Below are 12,742 nucleotides of genomic sequence, written 5' to 3'. Positions count from 1 at the left end.
ATTTATGTTATGAAATGTATTTACAGACTGTGTTATGAAGATTTTTATTTAAACAAAGTGTGACATCCACTAAAACATTTGCCAGGTCCAACAGATAAAGCCCTTGTCAGCGCTTATGTGCCAGATTTCCACTTAAAAAAAAAAAAAAAAAACCTAGTGATATAAAAGCACTTTCAAGAGAAGGGCAAAAAAGCCATCACTCATCCACAAGATACGCAATTATTAAAGAAACATTTCAGTGATACCGTGCAAGTCACATCACACAATACTGGCTTCATGGAAAAGGCATTATATTTAACCAAGCTGATGTTTCACTAGCAGGGTTTAAGAGAAGAATAATAACCAGAATGCATGTAGGAACGTGGCTATTAATGTATTAAACATTATAGTATATAATGCTTTTAATACAGGGTTTTAACACAAATGTCAGTATAATTCTGAAAATGCTTAGTTTCTGATCTTTCATTTGCCGACACCTTATCTATAGTTAAACTCCTGTATCTGTTCATCTGTTTATGTTTTGTCAACTTTTCTATTTACCTGTTTATGTGCCAAACTGTCCTACAGAGTGTCTGTGCCAATGCATCGTCACCAGAATCGCAGTGCAATATGAGCCTTTGCTGCAGAGAAAGCAAAGAGCAGCACTGCTGATTGCTTCTGTGCCTAGAGAGGTGCAAATCAACAGCACCGTTTTTAAGTGGGCTTTTCCTGACTAGGCCCGTAACAGACTGGATACGGAGGATCAAAAACCTATTTTTTCCATGGCTTTAAGGAGCCTATTTTTGGGATATTGAGGAGGGAATGCACCCATAACATAGACCTGTGACAGCTTAAATAAAGAAAGCGTCTTCAAGACACTTTTAATTGACACACTAAGAAGTAGAGGGAGGGGGAAAAAATAAAAAGTGAACATGGATCAATTAAATTTTTGGGGCTAAGGTTTTTAATGAGAAATGCCGCTTTACGTGGGGTCATTTCAAACATTCTGGCTGAGAACCCAAGTTCAAAGTGACAACAAACAAGATCTAGACACTGCAACAAAGGCAAACATCATCATTATTTAGTCGTCTGCATCAAAGTACCCTTCTAAAGAGAGTGTAACGAGGGTGACAAGCTGCCAAGAATTCAAAGACACCAATCACAAGAATGTCGGCATATCGTCTGATCGGATCATTGTTTTAACATGCCAATGGCAATGCTCAACTGAAGGCAGCGGTTGACTTTCAAAACAAAAAATTCTGCAGGCAAAACAAGTGACCTGTGACAAAACCCTGGTCCTAATACTTCCACAAACACCACTCCACTTCTTCTACAGACAATTTATATTGTCCACTGAGATTAAATTACAGTAATACCTTGACTTAATTCGTTCTGTGACCAAGCTCGTAACTCAATTTCCTCACATATCAAATTAAATTTCCCGATTAAAATGATTTGAAATGCTATTAATCCGTTCCAGCCCCCAAAAACCACACCAATTTTTTTTTATTTTATGTGTTTTTAAATAAGAAAAATGTACTTTTTAAATAACAAAAATGTTATTATACGTAATAAAAGTGAATGTAAAGGAATAAACTAGTTCTATCAAGTGTATTTATCTTGAAGATCAGACAAAGACGCTGGCGGAGGTGGAGGAGATTGGAGGAGGAGGTTGGGGGAGTTTTTCTTTTCAGGCTCTATCACTTAGCTTACTCGCTATACATTTAATGCTACATAAAAAACGATACGACAGAGATGCTTGCAAGGCAACATAACCAAGTGGGCTACCTAGTAACAGGTGGTGTAAGCTCGCAAGATCGTAACTCAGATCTAGGTTCGCACCATAAACCAAAACATTTTTTAAAATATCGACCGGGCAAGGGTTCGGATCTCGGATAATGTAAAAATTGATTCACATGTAAGTCAAGGTTTCACTGTATTTGTATACACACAGCATTCGGCTTTCGGGAAAGACTTTCTCTCCACTTTGACCTTAGTAGCAGCACATTCTGAAATGTCATATGAACGTGACAAGGTGATCTGGCCTGCAGTGGCAAAAATAGTCAATGGCTCTGTCAAGTAGGTGTGAAACCCATCTGTTAATGTAGCCCAACAGAAGGGGAACTGAAATCAATGGAACTGCTTTGAATTTGAGTGATAAGCATTTAAAAATAGTTTCCAAATAACGCAGGGAAGGGGGAGTTTAAAAAAAAAAAAAGTCTTGCTTACTTGGTGGTCCTGAATTTTACGGCCCACCACCCGGAAAGCGTTGTTGCCGGTGTGGTGATAGATGTGGACTCTGCTGAAACCCGTGGAACCACCAGCCGGGACCCATTTCTTGTTGGCGTCATCGTACACCATGACAGCAGCCCGCGCCTGACAGATGCTCTGCTCACTGAAAGACAACAACAAATAAAGAAAGGAAAATCAGCAAATGGAAAACTTATTTTCTTTTAAAAAACACTAGTGAACACAAATATTTTCCATACTGTATTCATATGTTTCATAGAAAATAACACTGTCACATCTGGCACTTTTTTCCAATAACAATAGAGAAACCTTCAGGTGACAAGCAATAAGCTAGTGGCCAAGAAATAAACTGCTAACATGACACTGCTTTGTTTGATGGTGTCTACTTCATTCCTAGTAAGGAATGAACCAGATTCATTCTTTTTCCCCCTCCTACAATACAAAAGTGGAATTGTCCAGCTGATACTGTCCTGCTACCAGTAACCATTATTGGTTTGTTAGGCTCAGTAAGTCTGGCTAAATTTAGAACCATAACCATTGTAAATACCATTTTAGTTTTTCTGTTTTGTTGTTACTTGAATGTAAAGCAGAAGAAAAGGGAGGCTGCAGAAACCCAGGAAGGTACCGTCACGTACCACAGTAATGTGTCACCTTGACCAGCTTTGATAAATGTGTCACTCTGTAATTACTGTTTGGCCTTGTTGCTGTTCAAGACAAAAGGCTGACTCATTCTCAAGGAGTAAGAATTTGAAATATCTGCAGTTAGATTCAGACTGACATGCAGCAGTTCTTCACTACAGACCATTAGCTGTGATATAATTTATTACCCAATGTCACAAGGCATTAATATATCAAAGAGAACTGGGGTACAGTGTAATTTTCAAATATTCACGTACGCAAAACTACGTTCACAAGTCTAGATACATAACACACTGTGATGACAAAGCATTCTAGACTTGTATCAATCTGAGGGCTTTGTTTTGTTCCACTTTTCAGTAAAAATCAATCAGACACTGATGAGATCTTAAGAACAGCCGCCTGGCAGATAAGGGCCAATCTAACGGGATTGTCCACCGAGACCAATCTCTGCACTTTAATTAAAGAGCAGACACACAGAGAGAGGAACCATCCCTGTCAAGCCGTCATATATCAGAAAAAAATATATCAGAGCTTGTCACTCAGACTATTTTGTTCAGTGGCTGAAGACGCAAATGAGTTTCCTTAGAACAAACACACCATACAGAGTTTAAGTGTTCACAAGTATCAACAACATGACTTTTTGTTTTACTTTTACATTTGCTGATACTAATAAAGCACAGCTACGGTAACATCACTCATGATTTTCTCCTGATATAACTACTATACTGACACCCATTAAAGCAAACATGCCTTCTTTTTTCACAAGTGAAATCGCTCCCACAGTTTTGTATAAACATGAGCTCTGGAATCTGCTCTCTCCATTAAACTGCAAAAGGAGACCCCCTGCCACAGTCACTGAGTAAAGCTATTTCTCTTAAACAACCTTGTGTTGAGAAGAGGGGAGGGCCCTGACTCAGCAAAGTTCAAAGCAGGGTTCTCATGCATCTCAGTATTAAAAATAAACAGAGGCAGGATGGCCACAGAAATAAATGTTAACGACCCACATCACAGATAAATAACACTGAAATACAGAGTAATGCTAACCATGTTAAAATTAGATATTTCCAAACATTCCCCTGTCCATACACTACATATAGAGAAACTGATTTCCTTGTGTTTGTCATGTCACTAAAAGCTGGACATTTACATAACATAACACTGCAGGTTTATTCAGCCTCATCACAAAACTCAACCTCTTTAAAAGTCAGAAGAAAAATCCTCATGTAAATAGGATCGTTATAGATACATAAACCCACAAAATGTGTGTGGGGATATCTTAGAAACAAAACAACACATACAAGAAACATAAAATATGGGTTCTTTTTCCATGTAAATATCTGTCAAAGTCTGTATTGATGGTAAAATGAATGTTTACAAAAAACAACAAAAAAAAAAAAATAGTATTTGCATAGTCTAGCATTACAGAGAAACAATTTATTTTCCTATGGTTACAAATATGGTAAAGTAAATTAAATAGACATTTTACTGTAAAAAGCAGCACAGCCTAAACAGAGCTCTAATAACTAAAATTAGTTATATCTAAACAATAGACCTTGGTTTTAAAGCAAACCACAATAATGCCGCATACCGCATTATAGGGCTGTCGCAATAACCGCAACATGGTATTACCGCGCTATTGACCATCCAACAGTAAAGAACGGCAAGAACCTACACCGCATTGTATACATGTTTTCCCTTTTTTTGCATGGTCTTTCTCATTTTATATTTTTGGGTGGAATGAATGTTAAATAAATGTTTAAAAAATAAATAAAAAAATCGTAAAATAGTTTATAGTTTAAGAGTGTGGGCGGCACGGTGGCGCAGCAGGTAGTGTCGCAGTCACACAGCTCCAGGGGCCTGGACGTTGTTGGTTCAATTCCCGCTTCAGGTGACTATCTGTGAGGAGTTGGTGTGTTCTCCCCGTGTCCGCGTGGGTTTCCTCCGGGTGCTCCGGTTTCCTCCCACAGTCCAAAAACACACGTTGGTAGGTGGATTGGCGACTCAAAAGTGTCCGTAGGTGTGTGTGTGAGTGAATGTGTGTGTGTCTGTGTTGCCCTGTGAAGGACTGGCGCCCCCTCCAGGGTGTATTCCCGCCTTGCGCCCAATTATTCCAGGTAGGCTCTGGACCCACCGCGACCCTGAACTGGATAAGCGCTAACAGATAATGAATGAATGAATGAGATTAAGAGTGTAATTTTTCCCAACTGTTGGCATCTAAACTGCAGCTGAACGGCTGGGTGTCACTCTGTTTTATAAAATGGACATAATGGCAGCAATCCCAATTTGGCAGAACCAAATGTAGTTTTGAAGCCTAACTGCCTCCTCCAGCACCAAGTCATGGAGCAGGCCAGTTCCACTTGACACTAGAATCAGGATGAATTAAGTAATGTGGGATGGTAATATCGCATACTGCTGTGTTAAGCCCCAATAAAACACAGCACGAGAGGGACATTTATCACGTGTGTGTGTGTGTTTTGAGTCAAATTTCTGTTCTGTGACTAACAACACTGCTAAAAAGTTCATTAATGTGCATTTAAGAAAGCTACAAGGAGGGGGCGCTGTGAGAGCTCAATGACTTCTGATGTCACAGTCTAAAAATGGGTGGCCCAGTAGCCCACCGCAGTTGTTGGTTTATCACTGATTTTGGGTTAAAAGAGAGGAAGGAAGCTGAAAACGGACAAAATACTCAAAAAACCCTTCAGTTGACTTTGTGCTCACAGATACATCCTCAATATATGTTTGTTTTGAGCCTCAGTTGGCTGGAAAATCATCTGCTGTGGTGTGCTAAACCACAAGTGCCTGTAAGCTGGGCAGATATGCTCCTAAACAATGTAGAACCTGCCTTATTTTGCTTATTTTCTAACTTTCCAGCACCAGTGGCTGAAATTTGCTCTCCCAGAAAGGGTATTTTATTGTCAAAACGTGTGTTGGTGTGCACTATCTGGCTGTGCTGAGCTAAACTGCCCAGCACAAACACTTAGAAAGCCCTTCACTCAACTTTGTGCTCACAGATATGAGGCCCAGTGCACCCACCACGGTAACACCATATACCGCAACAACATTTCGATACAGTATGACAGTATGAAATATGTGGATACTGCCCATCCCTTGCAGATATTGATATGATTTTGACATCATTAAAGCATGACTAGAAGGACGCTCCAAAGTGTGGCCCCAAGGATGATATTAGTTACATTACAATCTTAACAACGTAGACAAATTCTGGGTTTAGTCAAAATGTAACAAAAATATAACAGAAAATAAACTTTTCTAAAACGTCCTTGAAGATAGTATGTTTCTCCACACTAAGATTCAAAACAAACTGATATCTAGCCTCTCCCGTTCTCTTTGACACTTTTCTGCAATCAAAATACACACCCACTACAAACACAAGATACCAACAATAACTTTGAAAAAGAAAAGCTGAAATGTTACGCAATATATCAGAGACGTTAGAAGCAAAACCTACTGTATCAAGTCCGATGCCATTTTCTGTTGTATAACTACTAAACCTAATCAACATTTACAATTCTATACGCTTAAGCCTTCTGCCAGCACATCTGAGCCACTGCATCCCTCCTGATGGTTGAGCCCATGAAAAATAGATTTAATACAGAACGACAAAGCGCTGTGACACTGGAGGTAAGATCAAATATATGATTGTACCAGAGATAAATATGCGGTATAAATCAGAAGACTATGCTGATTATGATGCTGAATATGCATGATGTCCCAGTGCTGAGGCATTCAATCATCATGAGATTGCTGGTACAGTGGGTACTTGTTCTCCTGCACAGAGAAGGAGGAATAAATGTGCAATGAAAATGATTAAATGTATTTTCAAGAAATGGATTGGAAATTATTATTAGCTTAGCAAAGGAATCTGACAGCTCAGCAAGCACTGCCAAAAACAATGTGTGCATTTTGGACTGTACTAGTATTAAGCTTTTTTAAATAAACTAGACACATTCATGTCAACAGTGCATAAAAATTTGTTAAATTTTTTAACAAACAATTTAATTTTTTATACAAAGATTTGGGATGCATTCTGAAAAAAAAATATGGAAATGCTGTTATTGATTAAAGTCAGAATTTCCAAGAATTATTGAAATTCTTGAAAATATTTAACATACATTTTATAGTCTAGCGTCATATTTCCCAATCCAGACTGTTTTATTCATTGCATATCAAATAACAGTATTTTCATTACTGAAACAAACAAACTAATTTTTAGAAATGAGTTATTCGAAACAAAAGTGGTTTCTAACATTTGTGGTTTACATTAATGAAGCAAGGCAATGGCCAATATCTAAAATATGACACATAAGCTCATCCTCCGAGTAAAAACCAAGGGCTAAACTTCAGAAGAAGCATCATTTCCTCATCTGTCTCAGCAGAAAGCAGAGACAATCACAGACAGCGGATAAGGTTTCCATGGCATTACCATGGAGAGTGACATCAGCAAAAAAAAAAACGGACACATCAGTAGGAGTTCATGAATATTAAATGCCCCCTGGATGCTGATGCCTGTTATGAGCCGTACTTCATCGACACATGACAAGGGTGATCAGTCCAAATGAATCATGACCAAAAAGACAACCACACAGAGACTGAATAAAATCCAGTGTTCATCTTCATAATGCGTGCATTATTCCTTCCTTGTCATATGTTATTTAGTGTGAGATTTCTATAGAAACTCTACCTAGAATTCTGCCTAGAATATTTAGACACAAGGGCAGGAAAACAACCTGGACAGGGTGCCAGTCGATCACCAGGCATCTCACACTTGCCCAGTCAGTCACACACTAAAACGCACCCGAGGACAATCCTGCATAGCCAAGCCACCTTCTGACATGTGTTTTTGGGCTATGGAAAGAAATTAGAGCACTTGGATGAAAACCCACTCCTCACAGGCAGTGAGGACTATATCCATGACCCCAATAGCCAATGCACTACCTGCATCACAAAAGTGATGCTCTGCAATTGTTTTTTCTCGTTTATTTAAACACAAATACATGTGGCAAATTTCCCAGATGAATAAAGATTCCCAGATCCACGATCCCATTGTACCCAACAATTCCAGCTCTGACTCTGGAAGGCGTTAGTCAAACCGAGTTTGGAGATATCTCTGCTGATTACAATTAACAGGAGTGTTTTACAAGGGAAGCAGGACTGTCCTTCCATGACTAGCACTGGATGTCTCTGATTTAACATAACCGTAGGCATCAGGTACCAAGGTGTCTACATACACAAGAGTTTTATATTGCTATAGCCTGAAAAGTTGCATGATAGATGGCCCTAGTGCAAGGATGGCGCTAGGCAAAGTGATATACTGAAGCAACGTCTGGAGGCATCAGCCAAAATCTTGAGACACCTTGAGAACTTCTTCTAGCAGGACATTAATCCAAAACACTCCTACAAAGGTGTGACAAAATGGCTTAAGGACAATAAAGGTGAATGTACTGAAGTGGACATTGCAAAGCTCCTTTATAATAGGTACAAGGTTTAGTACAAGCAGCAACAATATGAAATGGTGCAATGAAACAACAGTATTTGCTAATGCTATTCCTGCATTCTGAACAATTAAAACACTCCTTTCTCAAAAGCATTTTAATATTAAAATGGTGTCAAGCCACTGGAAATTGTTGTTAATCTTATAGATAGCACCTCTACAGTGCACAGAGAAACACAGGGAAAGTTTCTAATAAAAATCAAAGCTACATCATTAGCTAAATGCTAACCATAGGCTTACTATGAGGAAATGAACAGCATTCAATGTACCTAAGCAGTTATTGTATATTCCATAATGCTCATGAAAATCAACTCCTTGCTTGCTTTGCCCATGAGGTTAAAAGCAGCAGGTGACCACCGACTGGCCTTGCTTATTGTTTAGAGGACTTCACAAATTAAATAATTCTCAATATCGGACAGTTTCACACACTGAGAAAATTATTGCTGTGGATGAATAGGACATTCCCTGATTTATTACACAGATCTTGATAATAATAATAATAATAATAATCATAAGACTAACATTCAAAATTTAGCAGCATTTAGGAGCTTTCTGAATGCAAAATGCTGCAGGGAAAGCACAGAAAAGCAGCGTATTGTTATGCAATCCAGCGCAGGAACATTGTGGGGAATATCTTCTTTATGCGTCTGTTCTCCATGACAGTTTCCCTGCCACTGCTAGAAAACCTCTCAATTCTCTCTCTGACATGGAAAACTAAGACAGGAAAAAGGATTATTTTGACATGTGCTGTACTACATTATATACATATACGTCATGCAAGTTTTCTATGGACTTTTCCAAGAACAATTAAAGCCTCAAACAAACATGGATTTGCACATGAAATCTGGAGCGGAAAAAAAAAAAAAAAGACACCAGACTTCATGAAAGATTCACTAAATCAACATTCAGATTTAGGATTCATTAAACGCGATTTACAAAGCTTAAGCAAACATAAGGAATTTATTATTATTATTATTTTTAACATAAGTCATGCTCTAGCTGGCAGAGGCAGGAAAAGCAATGCCCTTCGGTTTAGGCTGTGTTTATACTCAAAAACACCTGAATGTCATTGCACACAAAAGTACATCCACACACGTTTCTCCTCCACTACTGAAGAATAAATCCACAAGCCAAGCAAAATCACAGGCTGGAAGTGTAGAACTTAAAAATACACTATGTCCAAAGACCGCCTTTAATTAATGAGCCCAGCTACTTTAGTAATACATGCATTACAGACTCAGGAGTCTTTTTATATATTAAATCTAAATTTCAACAATGGTGTGCTTTGAAAAATGAGCCTAAAACCATTCATGCACAACAACCAGCCTCAGAGGGGTATATAGCCACCTAGCACTGGGCTGTGAGGAGTGGAACTGTATTCTGTGAAGGGACAGAACTACATCCAAAGTCTCTGGGATGAGATGGTGTGACTTTTCTGATCCAGGACTAATCCATCAACATCAGTAGCTGATGCCGCTAATGACTTTGTGACAGCATGCAATCAAATCTGCACAGAAAATTCCCCCATATCCAGCACAAATCCTTCCCAGAAGAGTAGAGTATCAGTGTCAGCAGGAACAAAAGCAGAACAATGCTACTACAACAGAAGAATATGAATTCACTGATCAGTTTTCTTCCTAAAAACACATTTGTCTCAGCCCTTCACAGTGTTCTTGTGGGCCGACCAGAGAGGAGCTTGCAGCTCCAGCTCAATATTCCACATGGCTGTTGTTCACAAAACAAAGGTAACTATGGAAATTGACCCTTGGGAGAATAAAAACAAATAGGTCAAGCTGAAGCTATTCTTAACCTTTATGGGTTGGGTTTTATCACCGCAAGCCAAGCCGCTTTCTAAACTCTGATAGAAACATATAAGCAGAAATGGGCTCCGGCTCAGCATTCCTGCAAACCCCTGTTTGCAAGGTCCGTGAAGAACATGGTCAATTAAGTCGATGAATCAGCACTGTGGAGGAGATGGTATTTCCATGGACGACAATGTGGGATATCGGCAAGAGCCTGGGTTTGACGGAGGAAGCCTTGAGGACCGCATCAATCCTACCCTCTGCGTGTTTTAGGGTGTGGAGAGCAGGGACAGAGCCAAAACCACCCACGTCTTCTCCATCCCCTTTAATAGATTTACAACCCAAAATGTAGTGCAGGGTAAAAAAAATGCAAGCTTTTGGAGGGGTAGAAGACTGCAATGATTGAAGTAGAGTCTGTTTAGATCAAGACATCACATTTCAACCACAGATCAAAACATTAACTAGTCATTTAACAGGAACTTGGAAATTCATAGTGAACAGAGGTATAATCTTAAGTTTAGAATTCCTAAACTAGTCAGTCCAGGTTGATGATCAATTCTTATTTCAGCGAATGGCTGAAATGCAAAATAAAAAACAAATATACTTGCTTCCATTTTCACTCTAAATCAATAAATAAAGCTGAAATGTGATGAATTAAAAGTTTGAATTTTGTGCCTACATCTCCACACTTCTATTATTCACTGCAAAAGCTTCAATATAAACATAACAGGGATAGAATTTGGGATAAAGGCCCTCTTCAAAAGAGTTAGTTAAACTGCTTAGAAATATAGGGTTATTTCTAGTGGTTTATCAATGTACAGTAACACTGTGAAATAGCATAAGGAAACTGACAGTGAACTTTGACCTTCTGCACAGAGAATGAACAGTGTTGTGAAGTGTTATGAACAATGGCCATTCGATTGGCTGCACTCCTCAGGTCTTTTGGTTTCAGTGAAACAGTCTCAGTTACTGTTATTATTTTTATTAATTTGATTTTAGTTCAAGAAATATATCCATGAACCCAATATCAAAACACGAATCATTGGCTAAGAGTATCATACACCTCTAGCTACTTCCATGGCAGACCCAACCCAAGACATTACATGCTAAATCATTTCATAAGAAAAAGTCATAAATTAGCTGATATAACATGAGTAATAAACCAGGCATGTGATAATAATAATAATAATAATTCGCATCCAAGCCCTTGCTGAAAATACAAGCTCTAATAATAGTCTTCATAATGAATTATGGATTTTCTTACTCATTACTCCAGTTGACACAATTACATGTTAAGCACATGTTTGTGAAGACCAACATGGCACAAGGCATTCATTAAAAACTGGAGGAGATAAAACAAAAATCAGAGGAAAGGCGGCAACTCGGCAAGCAGCTCAGTCACACGTTGTCACAGAACTTCTGCAGGACACGTCATGGCCCAGAAATTACATGGGGGAGACAAACGTTTACAAAAAATTACTTTCATCTTGCTTTAAGACAGAGGATTAGCAAGCAGCAGAACTCGAGTGGTGGGTCAAACGTGTTTTCCTCCATTTGAAATGTTCTGTGAACGCTTGAAGCAGAGATTTGGACCTTCTGAATGAACACTTGTGAGGCTTTTTTACCTACTCCACTAGCCACGGGAGCGTGAGAAAGCAGACGAGAGCTATTTTAAAACCACACTCCTGTAACACAGAGATGGCTCCAGCAGAATGATGACTGCTCACAGGGAGGGTATGGGGTATGGTGTAGGTGTTGCATGCAGCTTGAAATAGGCTCAGACTCCCACTGTGAGATACATGCCGATCCACAACTGCTCCATTATATATGGCTCAAATACACAGCTCTTGCTGTACACACAAAGTTTGACCATAAAAAAAACCCTTGAGGTGCATTTTCATGTGACACGACCCTCAAACAGCTCCCAAACTGTTTAAACTGTAATTTAAAGACGTTTAATACATTGAATGTGCAGGCGCACTGGGGACGGAAACTGGAAAAGGCTGGAATGTATGAATATTGCATTAGATTAGCCATGATAAGGCTTGGATAAGACCGCAGAGACAACATACATAGCTCATCTAGAGGGTGGGAGAGGTGGTACCTTAAAACAGACCCAGAAAATTCATTAAACATCATACACGCTACGGCACAGTCCTGGAATTAGCCCTGCAGGATAATTATGCTAGTAGCAGTTTGACAATGCCAAGAATTGATTTGCGACACGAAGGCCATGAGATGCTTCCTCAGAAGTCACAAGCCTTCAAGTGGAGAGTCCTCGCTCTCCTCCAGTCTTTTTATAGGCTGAGGAATTACAGCCATCACCTTAGCAACACTGTGTGCGTGGGCAGGTTTTGTGTGGGGCTCCTCCGTAATACTGGGAGAGAGATATTGCATGAGGACCAAAAAAAAAAACATCAACAACAACAAACAATCGCCCTTCACCCCCTCTTCTGTCCACCATCCTCACCTCTAACACATACTGAGAATGCAGACATCCAAATGGCATATGTACTTCTTGAGACCTCAAGCTTCAACCAGGGTCAGAGGAGGCCTGGAA

General features: G+C 39.2%; 1 protein-coding gene across 2 annotated transcripts in view; it reads right to left on the bottom strand.

Moving 5' to 3' along the window:
* The window catches only part of enah (ENAH actin regulator), a 76,023-nt gene that overhangs the window by 56,901 nt on the left and 6,380 nt on the right, over window positions 1-12,742 (bottom strand). For both annotated transcript variants that reach the window (XM_066676957.1, XM_066676956.1), the window contains exon 2: window positions 2,209-2,374. In XM_066676957.1, the coding sequence (XP_066533054.1) occupies window positions 2,209-2,374 (166 nt within the window). The remainder of the gene's footprint in view (window positions 1-2,208; window positions 2,375-12,742) is intronic.

The sequence above is a fragment of the Hoplias malabaricus genome, chromosome 7 (assembly GCF_029633855.1).
Source record: "Hoplias malabaricus isolate fHopMal1 chromosome 7, fHopMal1.hap1, whole genome shotgun sequence".
NCBI classification, from domain to species: domain Eukaryota; kingdom Metazoa; phylum Chordata; class Actinopteri; order Characiformes; family Erythrinidae; genus Hoplias; species Hoplias malabaricus.
Note: the sequence above shows the minus strand (reverse complement) of the source record. Positions and strands in the feature narration are given on the sequence as shown.